The sequence below is a fragment of the Podarcis muralis genome, chromosome 1 (assembly GCF_964188315.1).
Source record: "Podarcis muralis chromosome 1, rPodMur119.hap1.1, whole genome shotgun sequence".
In the NCBI taxonomy this organism is placed as follows: Eukaryota; Metazoa; Chordata; class Lepidosauria; order Squamata; family Lacertidae; genus Podarcis; species Podarcis muralis.
The window spans coordinates 132,324,715-132,349,744 of NC_135655.1; the positions used below are offsets into that span (position 1 = coordinate 132,324,715).

The 25,030-nt window shown below is 42.4% G+C and overlaps 3 protein-coding genes across 15 annotated transcripts in view; 1 reads left to right on the forward strand and 2 right to left on the reverse strand.

Moving 5' to 3' along the window:
* Positions 1-517: 517 nt before the first annotated feature.
* Positions 518-9,277, reverse strand: LOC144325478 (FAST kinase domain-containing protein 2, mitochondrial-like). Of its 3 annotated transcripts, XR_013390640.1 has the most exons (4): positions 8,096-9,277; positions 7,223-7,326; positions 6,180-6,247; positions 518-4,673 (listed from the first exon to the last, which is right to left on the reverse strand). XR_013390640.1 is itself a non-coding variant. In XM_077918864.1 (3 exons), exons 1-3 carry the CDS (start codon positions 8,492-8,494, stop codon positions 4,643-4,645), a joined length of 498 nt encoding a protein of 165 aa, XP_077774990.1. In that variant the 5' UTR covers positions 8,495-9,277; the 3' UTR covers positions 518-4,642. The 3 variants fall into 3 exon arrangements, 2 of the variants coding, with proteins under 2 accessions (XP_077774990.1, XP_077774985.1); XM_077918864.1 differs by lacking the exon at positions 7,223-7,326; XM_077918859.1 differs by lacking the exon at positions 518-4,673 and having other exon boundaries at positions 4,884-6,247.
* A 48-nt stretch (positions 9,278-9,325) lies between these two features.
* Positions 9,326-19,867, forward strand: POFUT2 (protein O-fucosyltransferase 2). 2 transcript variants are annotated; one of them, XM_028703613.2, is made up of 9 exons: positions 9,326-9,652; positions 11,913-12,163; positions 13,163-13,307; positions 14,712-14,819; positions 15,600-15,669; positions 16,682-16,807; positions 17,514-17,694; positions 18,457-18,580; positions 19,371-19,867. In XM_028703613.2, exons 1-9 carry the CDS (start codon positions 9,498-9,500, stop codon positions 19,522-19,524), a joined length of 1,314 nt encoding a protein of 437 aa, XP_028559446.2. In that variant the 5' UTR covers positions 9,326-9,497; the 3' UTR covers positions 19,525-19,867. The 2 variants fall into 2 exon arrangements, with proteins under 2 accessions (XP_028559446.2, XP_028559453.2); XM_028703620.2 differs by having other exon boundaries at positions 9,327-9,652; positions 15,603-15,669.
* Positions 19,868-20,838: 971 nt separating this feature from the next.
* The window catches only part of ADARB1 (adenosine deaminase RNA specific B1), a 59,899-nt gene continuing 55,707 nt past the window's right edge, over positions 20,839-25,030 (reverse strand). For all 10 annotated transcript variants that reach the window (XM_077918807.1, XM_077918808.1, XM_077918795.1 and 7 more), the window contains one exon: positions 20,839-24,852. In XM_077918807.1, coding sequence (XP_077774933.1) covers positions 24,676-24,852 — 177 coding nt within the window. In that variant the 3' untranslated portion in view covers positions 20,839-24,675. The remainder of the gene's footprint in view (positions 24,853-25,030) is intronic.

The window sequence follows — 25,030 nt, forward strand, 5'->3', positions numbered from 1 at the left end:
GGGAGAAGCCTGCTCCTCCCGTCGCCAGCCCCGCAAACTCGGCGGACAACGGGAGAGGCGCAGCGCGCCCTTCCCACTGTCCCCCGACTTGGCTAGAAGGCTGGCGGGGGGGGGGGAGAAGCCTTCTCCTCCTGTCGCCAGCCCCGCGCGAGAGGCGCAGCGCGCCATCCCGCTGTCCCCCGAAATGGCTAGAAGGCTGGCGGGGGGGGAGAAGCCTGCTCCTCCCGTCGCCAGCCCCGCAAACTCGGGGGACAATGGGAGAGGCGCAGCGCGCCCTTCCCGCTGTCCCCCGACTTGGCTAGAAGGCTGGCGGGGGAGAGAAGCCTGCTCCTCGCATTGCCAGGGCCGCAAACTCGGGAGACAGCGGGAGAGGCGCAGCGCGCCATCCCGCTTTCCCCCGAATTGGCTAGAAGGCTGGCGGGGGGGGGGGGAGAAGCCTGCTCCTCCCCGTCGCCAGCCCCGCAAACTCGGGAGACAGCGGGAGAGGCGCAGCGCTCCATTCCCGTTGTCCCCCGACTTGGCTAGAAGGCTGGCGGGGGGGAGAAGCCTGCTCCTCCCCGTCGCCAGCCCCGCAAACTCGGGGAACAACGGGAGAGGCGCAGCGCGCCATCCCGCTGTCTCCCGACATGGTTTGGAGGCTGGCGGAGGGCTTCCTCCTCCCCCAGCCCCGCAAGCTCCCAGAGCGATGCCAAAGCTGCGCGCAGCTTCGGCATGGCTCTGCGTCCCGTTGTGGGGGAGGGGGAAGCTCGGGCTTCCCCCGCCCCAGCCCCACGCCTGGCGGTGGGGGAATAAATTTTTTCCCCTTTATTTCCCTCCGCCCCCCCCCCCGCCAGGCTTCGGAGCAGCCTTCCAAAGCCTGGCGGCGGGAGGAGGTCTCTCCGCCCCCCCCCCGCCAGGCTTCGGAGGAGGTCCGAGGACAGTGGGGAAGACGTGCTGCGCTTCCCCGCTGTCCCGGAGATTTCCCTATGGGCTTTCGTCTTGCGAAGCAAGCCCATAGGGAAATTCGTTTTGCGAAGCGCCTCCAAAACGGAAAACCCTTTCGTCTAGCGGGTTTTCCGTCTTGCGAGGCGTTCGTCTTGCGGGGTACCACTGTACAATGGGGCGCATGTAGATGTGCACATAGAGTTTAGATCGTTTTTAGTTGCCACTGCCCTTATGGAGCGTTTAAAAATATTTTTCTGTGAATATAAGGGGAGTTCTTTAATCTCAGTCACTGAGAGATCATATTTGCCCATCAGTTGGGCAGCATGATGTACCCAGTTTTTAAGGGGTAATCCATTTGAGAGCTCAATGGTAGCCTAGTGTTGTCCATCTGTTGAACTCTAAACCAGTAACAGAATTCTTTTATCTATTTGGCTCTCTATGCTCAACATGCGAGTTTCCAACCTGACCATGGCAGATTGCACGTCTTTGGGTAAACCTAAAAGAACTATTAAAAAATAATTCTGTGGGGGTTCCAGACCGGAGACCTTTGAGGTACCCCAAACCTCTGTACCATATAAAATCTGGGCCATTGTTTTTGCTTTATACACAGATAGAGCTAGGTTGACCAGATTTCCACCTTTACATGCAGCGAATTTCAGAATGGCTTTTGCTGATTTAAAGGCTTGCAATTTAATATTGGATAGCTGTGTATTCCAAGATGCCGTTTCTGTATAAATCAATCCCAGATATTTAAACGTATTTACTTGGTTTATGATGTGTTCATCCAGGTGCCAAACATGCTTTTTAGAACGCTTCCCAAATACAAATGACCTGCGTCTTATCATAGTTTATAGATAAAGCATTCCTCATGCAATATGAACTTAATTTTGCAAGCAGCCATCTCAGGCCCACCTGGGTTCTAGATACAAGTACTAGGTCATCAGCATACATTAAAACTGAGAGTTTTTGGTCGAGAATTGTGACAGGGGCAAACTGTAGGCCCTCCAGTTCTTTAACCATGTCATTAATATAAAAATTGAACAGGAAAGGTGCCAAAATGCATCCCTGTTTGACTCCAGTAATGGTCTTAATTCTAGTGGTGAGATGGCCAGCCAGATCCACCTTTACTTGTATTGATGTGTCAGTATATAATGTTTTGATGAGAAATAATAGTCGGAGGTCTATATTTGTCTTTTCCAATTTTTGCCACAATGCGTGTCTTGGGACCGTATCAAAAGCTGACTTTAGATCGATAAAAGCAACATATAATTTTTGCTTCAAATTATGGATGTATTTACATAGCAGAAAGTTCAGCACAAAGCACTGGTCCAATGTGGATTTCCCTCTTTGGAAACCTGCCTGGACTTCAGATATCACCTTATTTGTATCTGCCCATTCTTCTAGTCTCCCAAGAAGGAGCCTGGCATATAGTTTGGAGGCTACATCTAACAAACTAATGGGTCTATAATTGGCAGGGTTTTTCTTATCGCCCTTTTTATATATTGGGGCAATTATACTCAACTTCCACCCTTCAGGTATACGACCTGAGCTGTTAATGTATGAAAACAATTTTGCAAATATGGGTGACCAGAAATCAGGTCTTATCTTATAGATCTCCATTGGGATCATGTCTTCTCCTGGAGCTTTATTAGCTAGTTGGCTTGCGATTAGCCTCTTAATCTGATTGGGCGTGACGTCTGGCCATTCTGGCAGTTCTGATAATTGAGTATAGTAAACTTGTGGGGGTGAGTCAGGACAGGGGCCATATATTTCTGTAAAATATGTCACCCAATCCTTTCTTTGGACAGATGCTTCTAACGAGTAGCCCAGCCCATTTGTGCCTTGGGCAACCAGATGCCAAAATTTCCGTGAGTCCTTCTGAAGTGCTGCATCTCCCAATTCTTTCCACTGTTGTTCATAATATATTTGTTTCTTGCTTTTAAGTAATAATTTATAGTTGTTTCGTAACTGGGCTACCTCTGCTTGTAGGGCAAGATTGTGCTTATCCTGTTTTAACTTCAATTTTCTAAGTACCCTAGCTAGACATTTTTTGCTATTCTGACATTCCTTATCAAACCAAGTCTGTCTCTTAAACTTTTTGTTTTTTATCACACTAGCTGTGGTCATCAGTGGGCGCATTCGGTTGATTATGTTCTCATAAAGTCCAATTACATTTCCTGTTTCTAACAACATTTCCCCCTTTAATAAAGCAAATTCATGGGAATCCAGGATCTGAATCATTTTTTCTTGGACCTGTGCATTCCATTTTAACCTTCTATTTCCAAGTATCAGATATTCTGTTTCATCCAATAATTTAGGAAAGGCAGGAGAAAAGAATAATGTCAGAGATAACTCAAGTGGAAAGTGGTCACTTTCAGCTCTGGGAATTATCCTGAAGGTATCTCGGTTAACTGGCACATTATTAGATGTTAGGATATAATCTATGGTGCTAGTAAATCCTCTGGGGGAGATAAAAGTAAAATAACCCTCTTGATCCCCTTGACCGTGCCCATTGCATAACAAAAGGTTATGCTTTATTATAAGTTCACAAAGATGTTTCCCAGCGCGATTAGAGGTGGTGTCCATTGCTGCCCTCTGACAGATTTCAGGTTCGTCCTCCAAATTTAGACCAGATAATATTGTATTTTGTGGGGAAACAAGGGCGATGCGGGCATTGAAGTCACCTCCCAAGATAAACTGAGGGTTAGGTGACAGAGAGTCTATACTTTCGAGTAGTTGGTCAAGTTTATCCCAATATGATCTCAGTTCCCCACAAGACTTTACTGGAGGTATATACACACATATGCAATAAGTATTTCTCAGGAGACTATCAGAAAGGGACAACACTAAAAAATTAGGGGTGGTCAACAAGGGACACTGTTGAATTGATACATTAAGAGAGGTTGACACCACCACCGCCAGCCCCCCACTAGGCCTTCCATACTTTACAGTTTTAAGAGCTGGTTGAGTGTAACTTATAAATAGAAGTAACAATCTACATGCAGTTTTCTTGTTTTGTTTTTCAAAACGGGAGTATTGTCAACTGCCTAATGGTTCTGCAGTCTTTGGTAAGCGCAGGATATGTGAATGTGTTTGTGGGTTATGCTGAAAAATCTGGAAGTTACATTTTAATAAAATGCTTTATAATTAATTACACAAATTAAATGGCTACTGGCAGGTATTAGTAATGGGACACCATTTCAACCTTTGTGCAGGGAAATTAAACCATAGAGCAGGCTTCCTCAAACTCGGCCCTCCTGAAATGCCTATAAAAGGATGCCATGATGTAACCCCCTTCTAAAGGCCTTCCTCACTATTCTGAGGAATTCTTAAATTTATCTTTGTCTTCAATTAGATCATCCTTCTGGTATAACCTGAGAGCTTTTGGTGATGCTAAGCAACTAGCCCTGCAATGTTAAAGATCACGGGATATTTATATAAATAAATATTTAAATATTAACATACTGCACATCCTGCACATATACATCCTAAAATGAACGTAACACGCGACTGTGCATGATGTTATTTTGACTGCACATGCACGAGCGACAAAACCCGGAAGTAACGCATTCTGTTACTTCCGGGTCACCGCGGAGCACAACCCGAAAATGTTTAACCTGAAGCATTCATCTCAAGGTATGACAGTATGTGACTCGCCATCAGCGCCCTTTGCCAAAGTAGGTCAGTCTTCCTTCCACCTCTAAGACTTCCACCGATGTCACAATGGGTGGGAATCTGCATTTTCTTTCCTGAAAGTAAAAAAGGAAAATGCATGTGGCTCTTGCTCTTGCTAAATATCTTTTAACCTATTGCTACCACCAGGATGGGTCGTAACTTTAAATAAATGATTTTCAGAGCAGAGCAGACCTGAAGTATTTGTGTGTGGAAGCTAATTGCTAAAATACACTTCTAGCCCAAGGCATGCCAGACCCTGCAGTTTGGATGGCCTTACTCATTCATAATAATAATAAAATGATTTATTGCAACATGTGAATTCTCAATACATTTCAGTAATAGTGTGCCTTGACCTATTAAAGCAGTTAGTACAAGGAAAGTAATAGAAGTAACAATCTACATGTAGTTTTCTTGTTTTGTTTTTCAAAACAGGAGTATTGTCAATGTGGGAAATGTTTAAACTCCTAGTTGCAAAGGTTTCTAAAGGCAGTGAACACAGCCGGCTGTCTAGCTCTTCCCTGCACAGACTTGGTGGTTTATCTAGGATTACGTTTATAATCCTTTGTTATTCCTTCTTTGAATATTTTCTTAAAATATATTTAAAAAACACACAAACAGAAAAACAAACAAATTCTTGTCATATCCTTATTTTTCTAAACATGGTTAAGTGGGCTTCCCCAAGTCCCCCCTATCTGATTTTCATTTTACTTCATCTTTAGCAGTTTACATATATCATAATTTCTAACCATCTTTTTTTTAATGACACTTAAAATAACTTCACATTTTATCACTTACAAATATCACTTACAAACTATTTTAAAATACCCTATCTTCTAGTTCTAACCCTACAGCCTATATCCACTTCCAAACTATAGATAACAAATATTTAAGATAACAAATACTTCCAATTCTGCCTCGCCTGCGAGACTCTTCCCCACTACATATCTGCAAAAGATCAAGATTATATATCAAACTCTTGATATATTATTCCTTCTTTCCATCATTTTTCCCAGTCTTCTAGCTGTATATTATAGCCAAAACCTTTAGCCCAATCTATCATCACCGACTTAACCTCTTCATCTTTTACATGCCATTCGAAAAGAAATTTATACATTTTTGATAATATTTTAACTTTATTATTTAATATTTCCATTTCAAATTTTGATTTAGTATAACCAAATCCATTTTTCTTTAAATCTTCTTTGAATATTTCATTGATTTGGCGATGGTGCTCTTTAGGAGGACTTCCAGTACTGTTATGAATAATGATGGTGACAGAGGACACCCTTGTCTTGTACCTTTCGTAATTTCAGTATTTTCTGTTAGCACATTCTTTACTATTAATTTCGCCTTTTGATTTTAATAAATCACTCTTCTTCCTCTTATAAAGAATTGTCCCATATCCATTTCTTCCACCACCATTACTGGCCCCAACAACATCAAACAGGGTCTGGTGACTTCTGTTTCAGTGTATCTGAAGAAGTGTGCATGCACACGAAAGCTCATACCAAGAACAAACTTAGTTGCTCTCTAAGGTGCTACTGGAAGGAATTTTTTGTTTCAAAAGCGGGAAAACTTACATGTGTGGCAAGTGGGGGAATCTGGCCGGAGACAGCTGGCGTTTCACTGGCTCCATATTTTTTTTCATCTGTTATAAAAAAAGAAGAAGGAATTGTCGGCTTTTTCCATCAACATCCATCTCTTCTGGATTCTAGAAGAAATGCTTCTTGGCAGGGGCGTAGCGACGGGGGTGCGGTAGGGGTGCCACTACTAAGAGGGGTGACAAATCCCAGGTGGCACTCTGGGCGCGGGCAGGCGCCGCTCCCCAAAAGGTTCCCCTGCTGCCTCCCCCCCCCCAGCTGTGACTCGTGGTGTGCTTAACTGGACCTAGAAGGTTATTCGGATGGTAGTATGGTTGCGAAAAGTGCCATTCTTAAGGCTCGGGCGTTTGAGGAGTGACATGGTGTCTTAGGCGCCTGCAGGTTCTATGCAGCCTGAGACAGCAGCGTGGGACTTGCGTCAGTCCGCTACCTCTCCCGCAGCTGTTTTGAGACTACAATTGTAATGTGGAATTACTTATGATAATTATGGATATTTAATAGATGGATAAGGGTAAAAGATGCAGCAAATTTAATCTTAAACATGGAACCCATGGAGTCAGGGAAGGGGGTCCAAAGATTCAAAAGAACCTTGTATTTTAATGTTTGAAATGGTTAAGTTAAAATGTATAAAACTGTGAAAAATCCAATAAAAATGTTTTTTTTTTAAAAAAAGGAAGAGATCTACAGTATATCCAATTACTTATCAGTTTTCCCCTTTCTTGCTACACTGAGACAGAAAGAATGTGTTTCTTTCTTTCAAAATGGTTGAAAAAGGAACACCAGAGCTTTGGGCAATATTGCATTTAGCTTGGGGTTGCTCCTGGATCCATTACTGTCCATTACACAGGTGAGCTCTGACAAGGAGGGCACTTCCAAAACTTGGTTGGTATGTCAGCCATGCTCATTCCTAGACAGGGATGGCTTGGCCAGTGTGATCCATATACTGGTGACCTTACAGCAAGGTTTTTGTAATTATTATCAATTACAAGCCTATTAGAAGTCAATGTATTTTTTTTCCTTACTGCAATCCAACTTGAAAAGCTTCCACATTCTTGGACTTTTCCATTTCTTGCAAAGTGCTTGAAACAACTGAGAGAAATCGGTCATCAAATTCATTGAGACGTTCCTATTCAAAGCACAAGAAAACCCGGTTTTCAGCAATCTTTCACGTAAAGGGAGCACGTCTCCTCAGAAGTACGTCTGAGAACTGCAGCCTCAAGTTATTCATTCCAAATTTTACCATTTAAACAAATATTAAACAAATGCATTTTCAACTCCAGCTTTACCATGACTCAATTACGTCGGATTAACAAAGTGTACTTGTTTGGTGGGATTACTCCTTATTTACTGTTGTGTTCTTCAAACTGTAAGTATGCCGATTCTTACAATGTGGAAATTCCCGTGTGCAAAATGTGCATTAAGAAGTTAACAGGAGCCTTCAGCAACACCCTGTCCACCAGGAGGGCTTGCCACGCCTCTGATGGTCTGCGTATCTGGCAAGTTTCTACTGCTATGGGGAAAGAGTCACAAACATGCAGTGGCACATCACCACCTCGCATTTTTCACAGGGCTGCTATGCCAACTGCTATGCGGTTCTCTCATTCTCCTATCTATCCTTAAAGAGCAGGAGGAGAACAGAGTTCACAAGACTGTGTGCCTCAGAGGTAACAGATAGGAGAGTTGGAAAAGGAATGAACGTTAGGGCTGCTCTATGACCTATTTTACCCAATTATGAGAATGTATGTGGGAGCACTTTGAAAACCAAAGTATTCATTATAAAATCATTAGTTTAGCTTGCCAGATGAATGGCCCCACTGACAAGTCTGGAGCTCAATTCACTACTATATACTCATCCCTTATGTTCAGTGCAAGACTACAGAGTTTCTGTGACTTACCTGGCATACTCTCAGCAAGGTCTGAACCAACCGGGTGTTTGGTGGGACTCCCAGTTTCTCCACAGCTAGCAGGCCGCATGCCAAGTCATCACGCCACATGTATTTGGCCTCCTGCATCACACACTGACAGAGCTGGCTAAACTGAGGGTGCTCAAACATCAACCGTCTCTCATCATGTTTCTGATCTTCTGAGAGCTTTTTTGTGAGCATCCGCATAGTGGCAAGACAGGACCTGGCGTACTTTGGAGCATCTGGAAATTTTGAAGCAAGGCCTAGTACATCACTGGGAGATGCACATTTTTGAATGTCCTTAAAGAACTGCTGGTGATATGAAGCTTTGCTTCTACACATTTGCTTCTGCACATGAGTCTGACACAAACTGCTCTGAGTCTGAAACATTCCTTCCTGGAATGTTCAGCTCACATTGAATTCATGAAACATCATATCCTGACCTGTTCTTAATGCATGGTGGACCACATCTATGGAATACAATAGTTATGCCCTGTTAGGTTTTGCTATATCAATCATTAGTAAGGTTTTCATACCTGTCTAATTCTGTGTTCCCTTTCCCAACCTTTCTTCTATTGATGATTAATGTTTATATACAACCCTTGCATTGTATTTGTGTTAACCAATCAGCAACAAGCACATATGGGGCAATGCTGTAATATTCAATAAAAGGGACTCCCCGAGACTTGCTCGCGAGATGCCTCCCAGATGACACTTGCCATTTGTCTGTCATTTATTTCAACCCAACATGCTGGGGCGCGTTTCCTTCATCCTTTTCTTCCGCTGTACTTCTGACTTCCTCTGGGGATCCCCAGAAACCAGATGGAAGTTGGGTGGGTGCAACAGTCATTGGGTCAGGGCCTTGCACATGGTCGTCTAAGAGCGCGTCAGAAGTTTTCTGTTCATTTGCACTGGTACCTTGAGGGAAAAACCCAAGAGATGATTGCGGGCAGCAAGGAGACGCATAAGACAGGAGTCGCCTCAGGTAAATCCTGTGTGCAGCAGGAGATGAGCTGGCCGGGAGGAAGAACCGGGAGACCCTTGGCCTCCTCCCTCCTTGAACCCCCAACAACCGCCCTGCCAGGTCGGCCAGGCGGAGGGCTAAGCGGCCAGAGGGAAGGGCGAGGGCGGCCCCGCCAGCCTCGGGGAGCCGCTTTCTCCTGGCGACGCCCCCCCCCCCCCCCCCCGGCGACGGCCCACGCCGGCCTGCCCGCCCTCCGGCAGGCGGGTCTCTGGGAGGGAGCGACGGAGGCCGGTCCGCGTTGGCCGGCATCGCCCGCGGGGGGAGAGCGAAGGCGGGAGCGGCTGAGCTCCGGGGCCGCCTCCTTCCCGGCGAGATTCCCCGGCTCGGCGAAAGGCCCCGCCCGGCCCGCGCCTCTCCGCCCCGGCGCGCATGGCGGCCCCGCGACTCCCCGGCCTCCCGCCGCCGCCGCTCCTCGTCCTGATCGCGCTCGCCGCCGCCGCCCAGCCGCCCCAAGAGGCCGCCTTCCGCGCGGGACACGGCGCAGCCTCCTTGCCCGCCGCCGCCGCCGCCGCGCCCCGGAGACGGTGAGGAAGGGCGAGAGGGCGGAAAGGCCTCGCGGGGGCCGGAGGGCGGCCAGGCGGGAGGGCAGCCGGAGGGGCGCTGCTGGTCGTCTCTCGCCCCGGCCCCGCCAGCCAGAGTCCGGCGAGGGGGCCTTTCGGGACCCCTGGCAGGCGCCTCTCCGCCTCGGCCCCGCTGGGCTCCCGCCCTCAACTCGGCGTCTCTTATGTTTTTTTAAAAAATGATATTTATTGAAATTTCCATAAAAAAGAAAAAAGACAAAAAGAATTAAAAACACTCCACGTTTACAAACCTTACTTTCAACAACCTATTTCCACGACTTCTCCACGCCTCCCCTTCTTGTATTCCATTTCCAATTGTTAGTTCAACAAGTTCTTATCCCCAATTTTTAACCTTATTATATTTAGTTCATTCTAATATTTAATTCATTTTATATACCCAATTTTAACTTATATACATCAATCTTTATACGTCATTACTCCTTCATAAACCTTTTTCTAAGGTCGACCCAAATTCCCTTCCACGAATTCCCCATTTTTACACTAACAACAAAACCAAATAGAAAATAAAAAAGTCAAAATATAATTGTACACCCTTTGGATTCCCAAACCCTGCCCTCCCTTTCCCAGTTTCGATCCCCTGCCAATGTCCATCAGTCCATCTGCTATCATCCTGGAGACCAACTCGGCGTCTCTTATGGTACCTCAGGCGAACACGAAGCGACTCCCGTGGGAATCTACCCTCAAACTGATCTAACAGATTTTTATTCTTTATTTAAAAAAATCATGTATTCATAGGCAGCAGAGGATATCTGAACAGCGAGTTATTCTGGGTTGAACAGAGTTTAAAGGGTCCCATCCTGAGCAGGGAAGTTGAAGCGTAGGAATTGGGTTGTAAAGCCTGGCTTTGAGCTAGGAAGGGCCAACTCAATGCAATGATCCTAAACGAGATGCAAAAGGGCAGTTGCTAAAAGGGTCTTACAATTCAGGAGATTCTGCAAACACTCAGCTAATTTGGGCCCACTGCACAATTCCTCTGATTGGCACAAAAAAGCAGTAGCTGCCCTACCTTTGGAAACGGAATTAAATTAGTATTAGAAGCAGCAGTTACTATTTATAAAACTTATGAGAATACAGTGGTCCTTCCAGTTGCGGACGGGATCCATTCCGGAGGTCCGGTCTGATCCCGAGGTTTTCACAACTGGAGAGACCACTTCTGCGCACATGGCAAAAACCCAGAAATATACTCCCAGTTTGCAGCTTATGTATCCCAAAATTTACATAACCGGTGGGATAAGTAAGCAGAGGTACAACTGTATATGAACAGCAGGATATAGGAAGCTGTCATAAAGTAAATCAGACCTCTGGTCCACCTTAGGTCTGCTTTATTGGCACGGATTGGCAGCAGCTGTCCAGGACTCCCCATCCCTTCCAGGAGATGCCAGGGGTTGTGATTTCTGCATGCAAAATGTGTGCTCTGCCATTGAGAAGAGGAAATACTGTATAGGTCATGCACTTGGTGTTGACTAAATAGACACCAGCTTGGGTAGTCTGGGTAGAGCGAATGGATGGAAAGTTCCCCCTTAGAATGGTTGTCTTCCTTCTGTTCTAAGACTCCCTTCCCAGATGGTGAACAGAGCAATCCAAACTCTGGATGAGGCAGATGCCTTGTTCATCCTGGCTTAGTGAAGAGACTCTGCCACCATGGAGGTCCCTGTTCTACCCACCCAACTTGGCCGGCATAAACCTATGAAGAAAGTGGGTGGGGGTTGGACATGAGTTAGCCAAGTTGCTGCTGCACCCTAAGCCAGTCCAACTACTGGCAGTGATGGAGGTTTTCTGGCGGGGGGGGGGGGAGGGACTGAATTAGAAGGATTTGCATCAGAAAATTCAGTTTAAATTCAGAGTGTGATCTAATTTGTCTTGTTTATTTTACTAGTATTTAGTAAAACAAAGCTAAACACTTTAAAAACTGTCCAGGTTGCCTAATACTTATTTGAATGGGCATTTCCTTGTTTCCTGCTCTTCCACATCTTCTATCCCGGCTGGCACAAGCAGATGGGCTCCGGAGGTGGTTATGACTCCACTGTTCTATTTAGTCCCCACTGTTTTTCACCAGGGGAGAAGATTGTACCCCAAACTCTGTATCCCCCCAAAAGCACAGCTGACTGTGTATCTGCCTTATTCAGAACTAGGAAGTCACTGGAGATTGCAAATCATGACTTTTCTTTAGCTTTTTCAAGTAACTTTATTTTGTTATCTCCAGGTATCTTTTGTATGATGTAAACCCACCGGAAGGTTTCAACCTCCGCAGAGATGTCTATATAAGAGTTGCTTCTCTTATAAAAACTTTGTTGAAACATGAAGCCTGGGTATTGGTTCTGCCTCCCTGGGGGCGTCTCTATCACTGGCAGAGTCCTGACATTCATCAGATCCGAATTCCTTGGTTTGAATTCTTTGATGTTCCCAGCCTCAGTAAAAACATACCAGTTATTGAGTACGAAGAGTTCCTTGCAGGTAAAATATTACTATTAAATAATCAGTATTCTATGCAGTCTTGAAGTAGTTTTGTGGTGGGCTTTTCTGCTTGCATTCAGTTAAATGAGGTGTTTGAAATAGATAACATTTCTAAAGCAGAACTCCAAATGAGGATATGTTACCTTTCTCACCACCACTATCTCTCAGGGGGTAGAGGGATATCTACTATTATGAAGGCTAAAATATATTAGTAGGTACATGCTAGCTGTTGCACAATTGCATGTGTATGCCATTTAGCAAATATTAAATGAAACAATAATATCTTATTTGGGCATGACCATAGTTGCTTGGAGAAACAGAAGATACAGATTTTTGTTAATGTGGCACCCATTTTTGCAGTTGGCACAATGGTGGTTTCTGCTCCGGTTGCATCCATGCACAGTTTCGTTCCTGCTGCTGTCTTGCAGACTCCTGTCTTACTTGAAGGGCTGCATCATACAGATGATGGAGCAGATTTGTAGGTAGGACTAGAAGCAATGGTTTAAATTACAAGGAAGGGGATTTAAGCTAAGCTAAACATCAGAAATAATTTTGTGATGGGATGAGTTGTGGGCAGTGAAACAGACTGCCTTGGAAGTAATGTTGTCTCTTTCGCTAGAGGTTTTTAAACACAGACTGGATGGACACCTGTTGGGGATTGTGTCAGTGCATTTCTTGAATTGGCACAGGGTTGAGGTTCATGCCAACTTAATAAAATCAGAAGGTGCTTTTTATAGAAACATTTGAGATAACCTCTAGCTCTCTTCCAAATCCTCTCCAGATTATTTGTCTTTTTCTGAAGATGCAGTGACCAGATTCACAGGGCTCCAACTCAAACCCCCTTTCTATTAACTGACATTCTGGTTTCTATAGATAGTTACTTTGGAAGTAACTGTATGCAGCTAGAGATAATGCTAGTTGCTCCACTTGATATCTGCTGTATAAAATGAAATAGATATAGATGTTATACTCATGTGCTGATTTTTGTTCATTATTCAGAGTCAGGTGGACCCTTTATTGATCAGGTGTATGTTTTGCAAAGTTATGCTGAAGGATGGAAAGATGGAACTTGGGAGGAGAAAATAGATGAAAGGCCATGTATTGACCAACTAATGTATTCGACAGACAAACATAAATACTACAGGTAATCTTCTATACTAGTAATTGCATTATAATTACAGCCGGGCACCTAGAATGCAGATATTTTCTCCACAAGTCCCTAAATGTCCCCCCTGAAAAAAACTTTCATTGGAATTTTTAACATTAAAACAGTTTTTCTTTTGTTCAATGAATATTTTATTATTGTTGCATCAGCATGCTCTTCCTAAATGAAAAATATTTATTTATTTTTAAAGATGGGCATCTTCCATTCTGTTTACAATAAAACACAGAATGGTTAACAGCACAGAAATTTAAATAGTCCAAAAACATAGCCAATGCTGCTGTTGTTACATAGGTAAAGGGACCCCTGACCACTAGGTCCAGTCGTGGCCGACTCTGGGGTTGCAGCGCTCATCTTGCTTTATTGGCCGAGGGAGCTGGCGTACAACTTCCGGGTCATGTGGCCAGCATGACTAAGCCGCTTCTGGCGAACCAGAGCAGCACACAGAAACGCCGTTTACCTTCCCGCCGGAGCGGTACCTATTTATCTACTTGCACTTTGACGTGCTTTCGAGCTGCTGGAGCAGGGACCGAGCAACGGGAGCTCATCCCGTCACGGGGATTCGAACCGCCGACCTTCTGATCAGCAAGCCCTAGGCTCTGTGGTTTAACCCACAGCGCCACCCGAGTCCCTATATAGTTACATAAATTGTTACATATTGCTACCTATATCAATACTCTGGCCACATCAACTGATTTTTTCTTACACTTTGGTGGGGATTGTTTAAGGATCAGTTAGCCAGTAACAAAACCACAGTTGGAGTAACTCATGGTTTCAGTTGTCTACACAAATGCAAAGAGTATGGGAATCAAGACAAATTGGAGCTTTTAATACGAAGTGGAAGTACTCAGAAACTTGTGAGGAAGTGGTCATGTCCTGGGTTTCATGATACAGATGCAAGGGAAAGCTGAGTACATTCAGACATGCACTATCAACTTTAAGAAGGCCAATTTCAAAAAGTTTAAGGAACTAATGAGTGAAATTCCACGATCAGAAATACTCAAAGAGAAGGGAGTCCAAGATGAATAGGAGTTTCTAAAAGGAGAAATACTGAAGGCACAAATGCAGACAGTTTCAACAAGAGAGAAAAGTGTGAGACATCTAAAGAAATTGGCGCAGCTGCATAAGGAGCTTACGGATGAGCTGAGATTTAAGAATGGTGTGTATAAGAAGTGGAAGAAAGGGGAAATCACAAAGGAGGAGTATACACGAGTAGCTAACAGTTGCAGGGTGACAGGCAGACTAAAACTCGGAATGAGCTCAGACTTGCAAGAGGATAAAAATAATAAAAAGATTTATTTGACTGTGTTCAAATCAGCAAGATTGTTTTAATTTCTGTCATATTGTATATGCCAATCTATTAATGATTTTCATCTTGTTTTTTAGGGGATGGTTCTGGGGCTACGAAGAAACACGCGGCATGAATGTGGCTTGTTTATCGGTCCAGGGCTCTGCCTCTGTCATAGCTCCTCTCCTTTTGAACATCTCTGCTCGGTCAGACACAATCTATTATTTTCTATCTCAAATGTTTCCATATTTGCTTTGCGTAGAGAAAGGCAAGCTTTAAACCCACCTACCCCTTTCACTCTTAACAAGTATGAAGGTTTGTGTTGTCTGTAATCTCACATTGAAACCTATTGCAACACCACTAAGACAGAGAAGGAGGAATCCATAAAAGCCCTCAGTTTGTAAATGATTCCCCTCCCCAAGAAATCTCGAACTGTGAAATTTTCCACTGAGGAAAATCCAAATTGCCATATGCAAACTTTGGCTAATTTGTATAGGTTAATTTGCTTTTGAAAAAATACAATATCCTAGACTGAGAAATTAATGTAGCCTTTTATTTAACTTTCATTTGGTAAAGAAATGAAATGTTAACTGCTGAGCTCGTCTAATACTGTATTTACAATTAACATCCATGCATTCTTACCAATTAACTTACGAAACAGAAAAGAAAAAAAATAGAAAAACAAAGCACTGGAAAATTATCTGTTCCTCATCGATGGTGCCTACCTGTCTTTAATTACAAGCCAGAATAAGGTGTCCCCAAAGTACGTGATCAACATTTCCTCCACAGAATGCTAATTGTTGAGCTGTCTGGGTTTAGGATTTTCTGGGTTAAGAAAGGTTTCTCAATTTTCACCCACCCCACCCCCCGAAAAAGAAATTGCAGTGTTCATTTTTGTGCATCCATGGACTTCTCTGCTTCCTTAAACTATAAATTGATGCAAGCTATTTTGCAAGGGAATGTACAATTGGTTTTATCATTTTTAGTAGGTCAGTGATGCTAGACCGAGCTGAAAATCTTCTTCATGACCACTATGGTGGCAAAGATTATTGGAATGTAAGTATTTTCTAGCCGTCTTTCCCATAGGATCCACTTATTTTTTGCCCCTTGGCAAACATCGTCTCAAGGCATTTTGTAGGGCATAGGAACCATTAAGAAAAGAGGATATATACAACCTGGCATTTTCTAGGCACTTCCACTTACTACCAAATCCTTAAACGTAAACATTTACTGCAATTATTTTATAAATGATCCCAGAATATTATTTCAATTAAAGGTATGGTAATGCACCAAAATTCTGTTGAAGGAAAACCTATGCTGTTTTCTCCTGTAATCACATTACACATTTTAAAAGTTATCTTGCAGTACATGACCTTCCTGTTATCCAACCACAGTATGGCCTCTAATGAAATAAACAGGCCACAGTAGTCTGTATCAAATCATAGATTATCCTTACCTGACCAAAACCATCCTTTAATAATCCAAGCTAATCCATAAACTCTTCTCACACTTGGTACTGCTAATGTATTGTCTTAGTTCTTTATACTTGTACAGTTTACCTGGATTTTTTCCGTCAGGGAGATCCTTAGGTATTTTGTTTTTTATATCCTGTTATATGAAGTAGTCTTGCCAGTTCTTGTTTTGAGGTCATATGCATATCCAGAACAACTAATCCTAATTTATTTAAATTGATTTTGGCAAGTCATTCTGAAGCAAAGAGAGCAAATTTAGCACAGCTTCTAAATCTTCACCTAGAATGAAGTATTTCAAATACTGCAGGATTAATATTTTAGGGTTTTGGTAGAGTGACTATCCCATCCTTTCAGTAATTAAATTTCAAACTGTATTACATAAAAACTGGATTATAGAGTGCTTCCGTAATATGCGTATAAAATCCATCCATTGAATTTTGCTTCTCCAGTAGTTAACTTGGTGTTGTTGGATACATCGGGTTTAATCTGTGTGGCGCTAAATAACATTGGGACTGTGCCTTTAAAGAATTTTTGTTTTAGATCTTGGAAGAACTTTAATCCTTTATCATTTTATTTTATTTATTTTTTTGTGGCAGACACGTCGAAGCATGGTTTTTGCTAAGCATCTTCGTGTGGTGGGGGACATGTTTAGGACCAAGTTCTTAAATTCTACTGATGAGAAGGACAGGACACAGTATTCTGAGGACTGGACAAAGATGAAGGTAAAATAAGTTTGCCTGAATGTTTAAACTTCGCTATTTTCTGTTCTAACTGCATTTCTGTTGGGAGTGTCTATATGAGGCTCATATAAAGGAATGGAGCCCATGTGTTTTCAAGTGTGATGAGATGTGCTATAGAAAGGGAACATTGGCTTTTCTGGGAATGCTGGTTCTCATCAGTGAATGGGGCCTCGACTGAGCCACTTACTCTGCCTTACTTGTAAGGAGCTGCTTCTTCCCTTCCCACTCCCTGTTCAGATTTAAAATAAAAATTAAAAAATCAACTCTCCAGTCTGGTAAACAGTTAAAAATCCAAAGGACGGAAGAGAAGGCAGTGGGTCAGCTGCTGGGAATTTCTCAAGAGGAGCGAGACAACCAGTCACCCGGTGCAGCATTTTCTGCTGCTTTCCAGACAAAAGCCCCCAAGTGGCTTGCAGGTGTTAAAAATACAGTAATCAGAATCAAAAGAGCTGATGGTATCACCTTTTTCTTTCAGAAAGTGTCACCAAAAAGCCTATTACTCTGAAAATAGATGGTTGGTAGGCTGGACTTGGAGCTTTGCCAAGTTCTGCTAAGCATTGACCAATTAGCATCTTAGACTTCTTCATTTAACAATGCTAGGGATCATGTGCTTATCTGCAGGATGTTTTCCCACTGAATCAATGCCATTTTATTTCAGTTTCAGCATGTACTGGTTCTTCTGTGCTAGGTAAAGCTGGGTACGGCCATAGGGGGCCCCTATCTGGGAGCCCACCTCAGGCGCAAAGACTTCATCTGGGGTCACAGAAATGACGTGCCTAGCATCCAGGGAGCGGTGGAGACCATCCGAAGGCTCTTGAAGTTGCACAAGCTTCAGAGAGTCTTTATAGCCACTGACGCCATTGCGAAGGGTATGTAGCTTTTTAAAAAAGAACCAAAACCCAATACTTTAATCTTTTGTTCTAAACTGAATCTACGCACTTAGACGCAGGCGCTGCAGCTGCTGTGCATATTTATTTGTTCTCCGGTACCTTGGACAATAGGGGCGCGGGTGGTGCTGTGGTCTAAACCACTGAGCCTCTTGGGTTTGCCGATCAGAAGGTCGGCGGTTCGAATCCCCGCGACGGGGTGAGCTCCCGTTGCTTGGTCCCTGCTCCTGCCCACCTAGCAGTTCGAAAGCACGTCAAAGTGCAAGTAGATAAATAGGTACCACTCTGGCGGGAAGGTAAATGGTGTTTCCGTGCGCTGCTCTGGTTCGCCAGAAGCGGGTTAGTCATGCTGGCCACACGACCCAGAAGCTGTACGCCGGCTCCCTTGGCCAATAAAGCGAGATGAGCGCCGCAACCCCAGAGTCGGTCACGACTGGACCTAATGGTCAGGGGTCCCTTTACCTTTAACAATATGTGGGAGGCTTTTGTAGGCCACTAGAAAGGGCTTGTGAGCCGATGGCTTTCCCCTGAATTAAATGTTTTTACGGGACAGTGATCTACCCCAGTAGATCTTCAGCTCCGGACACCTTTAGACTCCCCTTTTTTTACTGTGTGTGCCCATTTCTCTTTATTAAAAACATCAACACTTAAATAAGCAGGGAGAAAATGGTAGTTTTGCTTCTAGTGTGACCCCCTTTAGAGTGGGGACCAGCTGAAGGCCACTGACGTCGTGTCCCTTTTCAGAGACTGAAGAGTTGAAGAGACTTCTTCCAGAGATGGTGAGATTTGAACCTAACTGGGAGGAGCTGGAACTCTACAAAGATGGAGGAATAGCAATTATTGATCAGTGGATATGTGCACATGCCAGGTGACTATGGTTTGTGTGTTGTTTTTGTTTTACTTTTTATTGGAGCAGTCTTCATGCATATGAATGTGCTTGCCCTAATGAAGAGATTTATGGCCAGCTTTGCAAGGAGCGAGCATTGTGCCTCCCTAAGCTGGGCAGAAGCTTCCAAGGCTTTGGGAAGTAGGCACCGGGGGAACATTTAGGAGACGAGCCTAGTTGTCCCCCCCCCCCTCCCGGTCCACTGACCGCATGCCACTGATTGAGAGTTATGTTTTATATCAAGTTAGGCCAAATTCACTCTTACCGTGATATGCAAAAATAAATCATAGGAAAAAATTCAGATTGGCACCCATCTTTAAAATTTGCTTTATCAGAAGTGCCTTCTGCTGAGTGGAGCCACCGGCCCCTCTAGGCCAGGACTGTCTTTTCCAGGTAACGATATTTGTGTAACATTCTCAGCATTGCTGCCTGAGATTCTTTGACCTGCAGGTGCTCAGGGTTTACCTGCTAATTTCTGCGTATGTCTGTGTTTGACTCAGCAGGCATAGCATCTTAAATGGTTTACAGTGCAACTGTTTAAGCAACCCAACTTCTCCCTAACTTTGTGAATCAGTTAACATGGCTGTTTGAGAGAGGAGAGTTTGACAATTGGTGTCAAGTGGAGGTTTCTTTGCATGAACCTTGTACTCTTCTCACAGTCCCCTTTGGACACATCAATAGCTGGTGTCAGAATGCATCCTAACAAGCTGATTTCCATATCATGAATGTGCAGCAGAAGCTTCTCTTACTTTTTTTCTGTACTCCTTCACAGATATTTTATAGGTACCTCAGTCTCAACCTTTTCCTTCCGCATTCATGAGGAAAGAGAGATTCTGGGTTTTGATCCCAAAACAACTTACAACAGATTTTGTGGCGATGAAGAGAGTACCTGTGAACAGCCAACTCACTGGAAAATTGTATATTAAAATATACTGGTCTGTGCAACTGTAGTCTTTAGGCTTATCAATGCAATTAAACAATCATTTTTGTAGAAATAAATTTATTTTGAATGTTGGTTTTTAATTTCTGGTGCTAAGCACATATGAATGGTGGAAGTCAGGTGCATTCAGCTCACTCAGTATTATCAATGACACCTCTTCTGACAAGATACCAAAATGTCTCCCTTTTAAAAATTGATCATATGATATTTTCTGATGTTAAAATATTATTCTGGATACAGAACATCAGTTTGTATTATCTTCAACGCAGAAGAGATATTTTCTGTTTGGCTTTCTATGTTTTCAAGAAATAAAGGTTTCTTTGTTTTTATTTTGAGAGTTGTGTGCCTCTTGCCACTCTGTAAGAAGTTTTCACGCTGTGGACTGGCAAGAAAATACATAGTTGTGTGGTTAGTCTGGTAACTGATCTACCATAGGTAAATCAAGAAAGTTATGTGGATAATCCACCGTCAACTCTGTTTAATATTGCGTCTGCAAATGGAATTAGGTTTATCACACTTCCAGACCCAATACTAATGTGTAAATCTCTGGTGTTTATGCTTCTTGTCGCAGCTAGAACTGTGAGTGGCTTCCCACTGGAAATCCAACTAGCCTCCTTCTCAAAAGTGTGGGGCATTGCACTGTCAGAACACCTGATACACAAATGGTTAATCAAAAATAGACCACATTTACGGTATTGGACTTGGTTTAAGCTTTTCTCCTGTTAACTCATGCACACAGCCCACTAAATCCCCTGCTCAACAGATAAGCTATATGGAGCTTTTTCGATAATTAATTTGACTCACCTTTTTCTTTTTGGTGATCAATTGTATGTGGCACTGCGCACACAGTTACCTCCCGGTTTTCCCTTCCCCTCTAATCTAATTTCATTTCATTTTACTATTTTTATTTGTTACACTCATTATTCTTACTGCATTTTGTATGTGCTTATGTCAATCACCATTCTGTATGAAAAATGACCATAATAATAGTAGTAACAGTTTCTAAAAAAGAAAAAAAGATACCTTATGTAGATTTATTAAGACTACTATTTTTCATGTATTGCTTTAACAAAGTTCTAGTTATGGGAACAGTACTGGTTACCACCAGGTTTCACCTGCTTTGAAGACCAAGGTATCCGTTACATTGTAAAGGAGAATGAAAGTATGTTTGAAAGCTCACTTATTTTGAAGGCTCAAATCATGCAGAAACAGTGAGGTATTAAGCATCAAAGCCTAAAATACTTTAAAAACCAATTTGTTGGTATTTTAGGTCCTTTGTATTTAAAATGCAACAGCAGGCTCCAATTATAGTTGTGTTCATTTTATTTGTAAGCTTACTTCATTTAGACATTTGGATAACTTTCGTACATTCCCTTTCCCACCTCCCAAAAGGAATCTAGGGTTTTCTCCCCAATCAAGAGTTTGTGCTTCAACTGCAAAGACATGAAAAGAGTCTTTAGAATGGTAAGAGCTTCCTTTGAGGGAAGGCAAAGATTTATTTTTCAAAGCCTGGAGAACCATTATCACATTGTAACAAAAAACAAATATAAACCTCCATGGCAGTTATGTGGCAACATCATTAGCTAGGTATTTCAATAGTCCAGTTTTTGTTCTATGAGGAAAGGGGCTGTTTGAGGGAGAAAAGGAAGAGAAACTCGTCCCCCTCCTGCCCAGCATATGGAAGCATCCTTTTCATTGAGATGGTACAGAGTTGTTGCCCTGCTGATCACAGAAATGAACATAAAAACACATAAATGGGACTCGTGATTGCTGTTTATGTAAGAGTCTAGTTACAAGGAACTTTTCACTGCACATCCACTGAATTCTTTTCTTGACGGCAGGGGCGAAGAACCCACAGACATCGCTATGTTGCTGGACTTCAGCTCCCACCATCATGGCATGGGCTGACGGGTGTTGTGAGTCTTAACAGGGTCCCAGGGTCCCTTCCCCTGCTTTACAGGTAGGTAACTGTTGGCTGTACAGTGCAGCCATAGGAACAGGCCTATTCAGTCACAAACAAATAGGCTGCCCCAGCGAGACGCCCAGGCAAAGAAGAGTTGTCTCTAGGAAAGCTACTAATTGCATGGTCATGAAATCAGCAATTAGGCAGCTGTCAGGTCCAAATAGTCACATCACGTTCTTAATGTTCACGACAGTAGAGAGCTTTGAGGCATAGACATGGAAGAGAAAGAGAAAAGGAGCAAATCTGGCACACTTAGAAATGAGTAAAGCAGCCCATAGGCTACCACTTCTTCCCCAAATACGACTGAATTTCCAAAGCATTTACTTTCTGTTTTAAACTAACCAAAGTTTATGGTTATGCCCATAATGGGGAAATTCTGGTTAATTTAAACACTCTTTAACAAGCCAGAACCAAAAGCCGCCGACTGATCCGGGCTTGTTTCAATAAACCATGGTTTAAACCAACTAGAATTTTCATAGGATGGACGTAACAATAGACTCTGGTTAGTTTAGGTAAGTGTGAAGGCTTGCAATCCCCTTGTCGTTGTGCTGGAGAGAGGAGGGCAGAGTGCATGAGGCTCAGGCTCACTTGTGCTCACCCTGTGATATTGGTATTATGTTCCAAGCAAGCCACTTTGCTATTGGAAAAAACACGTAACAAACACATTTGCTTTCAAGCTATAAAATGCAGCAAATTTGCTATACATTGTGCAATCTTCACACTTTAATTTCATTAAAACCGCTATGGTAAAAACAACAGTGTGGACAATTTTATTTATTTTTGCTTTTGAGCCAGGTGTCAGAAAAGACAAGGAGAAAGCTGCTATTTTCCTCCTTACCTGTGCTGGTTTGGTTTTTAATTTAATCTCAGCTCTGCCCCCAGACCTCTTGACTTGGGTCCACCCCAAAAAACTGTCATCAGCAGACCCACTCTGGATTCTACGTCATGTAACGGAGAGCTCGGTCCCCAGGTCCTGACCAGGTGCCAGACTTTTTTTAATTCAACACTTGGCAAGCCTATTCATACTCTTATTTTTCTTCACAGTTGTCTACAAATTGGCCTTGATCCTCTGAACTGGAATATGCTTCGTTGGGACTATTCATGTGACCATTTTAAGCACGTAGATGTGTTGATTATGTTCCATATAATTCAGGCCACAGTACTGCAAGAAAATGCCTAGTAACAATTTAAAATGCCATATAAATTATTTTCCTTCACATAATAAAATTCTGATTTATTCTATTAAATTCTATATTAACTTATTGCTATCATGCCTTTTTCTCATAATATTTTTTAAGTGAACATATTATATATCTATTTCTTTTTAAAGGAAGAGGAATACCAATTACAGCATAGGGCTTTCTGGACATGCAAAGTAACTTCGTAAAGTTTTTGTAACTATCACCACAATACTATGTAGATAGCAGTACCCAGACAATACCCAGAGGTGAGGAGCTAGCTACCGTGTCTACCTACTACATACAGTCGCACAAATATTTAAAAAATACTTTGAGCCGATGTGATACCTTCAATATGAACATCACATCATGTAGAGGCCAAGATATATGCGATATACATATAGTATTACAACTTTGATTTCTGGCACTGGTTTAGCAAAACATGTAACCATTACTTCGCTTTAAGCATATGGAAATGTTGAATTTGCTAAACCTACAATACATGCTTTCTTGGAATGTAACTACTGAGATCAAGCCCAAATTTCTACCATGATTGTTATGAATTCCTTCTTATTTTTATTGGAATAATATGTTAGCAATATTGCATGTTTACAATTAATGCTGAGGTATTAGTCCCACCACCTATTTCATTAAGTGCAACTTTGCTTGCTGCATCCTATCACAAATTATCAGAAAGAAAATACCTTTTGATACCTTGGAGTTGGGCAGGAGAGTCAGATTTGCTGGCTACAGCACCTGGACATTTGCAGCACCCTGCCTCTGGGACAACCCTTCCTGGCACCAACTGGCTCTGAAGCACAGGCAGCGGAAGCAGCTGCCCGCCAGGGTCCTGCGCTTTGGCTCAGCATAGAACCTAACTCTGTCAGTCAAGGACTGCTGTCCTTGAGAGATCAGATCCACGCAACATGCTCATTAATGGGAGATGTCATCAATATATATGAACAACGTTTTCAATATTTATTCCTATTATACTAGATCAAACAGATCATTTCAGAATAATTTGGGTTGGTACCCTTATATTAGTGTGTGTAAAAGAACACAACAGTTCCGCCGAAAATAAGTTAGGTCTCTGAAGTGCGCAATTAAAAAATTATTTTGCCCTTAGTAGAGTTCGTGTGTGAATTGGTTTTTGGCAAGGCAGCGTATTTCCTCACAAATGAGTGTTTTGAAATTGCCACATGACTGGTAATATTACTGTTGTACTCCACTGAGTTCCTGTGAAACACAATCCGCCTATTTCTAAGCTGGTTTTCATACATCAAAGTAAAAAGAATTTGTTAGCTTACAAATATTTAGTTTCCAGTTTACAATGGTAAAAAAACAATAACTTCACAATATGTGTAAATGGGAAGTGAAGACAAGTACTTTAAAAATGGAATAAAAAGTGGTATGTTAAAAACTGGATCACACAATAATAAATACATAAATCAGAGAGACAAAGTTTTCAACAGCTGGTTTTTAAAGAGCAAGGAAGCAGGGAAAAATAGCTAGCCAAACTCCAGTCTGGTTCTGTGAGCTCAATTATTTAAAAAATAAAAATCTATAAGAAGCACATAAATAATCTGTCTCTTGGGCTCTAAAAGAACACAAAAACAAACCACTTAGTCAAAGTTTTGTGTAAAAATCCTAGGTGGTTTACATTAATCATGCACCTGGTAACAATGCAGTAAAATAAAATTTAAATTATCCAGATGTATCACTTTGAATTGCATTGTGGGTTCCCCCACCCCCTGCAAACAATAGTTCCTTAGAAGGTAATGGAATAATTTTGTATTATTCTAGACTAGTTATTGTATTTATCAGTTTTCCAAAGGTTTTAATACTTTAGCAAAAGAAAAAAATGGTCTCAAGTCAGCCTCTCCCCAACAAAAAACCACAATAAAAATCTAAAAGCTGCTGTTTCAGCTGTGTAGATGAAATGTTGACGTCAGGGTTTCCATCCTATCCCTTTTTCCAAGCAGAGGGCATCCATGGATCAGACTACAAGGGAAAACTGATCTTGTTCTATGGGCTTCTCCACCCAGGCGCCAAGTCCTGCCTTTGAAAATGCTTTGAACAAACACTCTTTGGCAGTTTGATATTCGGAAGCTGCTTGCTTCGTTTCGTGGTACATGTTTGGTTTACTGACATTTGAACGAAGACTGGAAGAAAGCTGGAGAGATTAGAAAGAAAGAGAATCCTGTTACATATAGCAAATATTTTATCATTTCAATATATGATTTTTTAAATCGCGCAACTATAAAACAGTTGGCAAAATAATACCTAGGACGTGTTTTGTTTTCTTTTCTCTTTATTTATGAATCAGAATCAAAATCCAAAGCTACGACCCA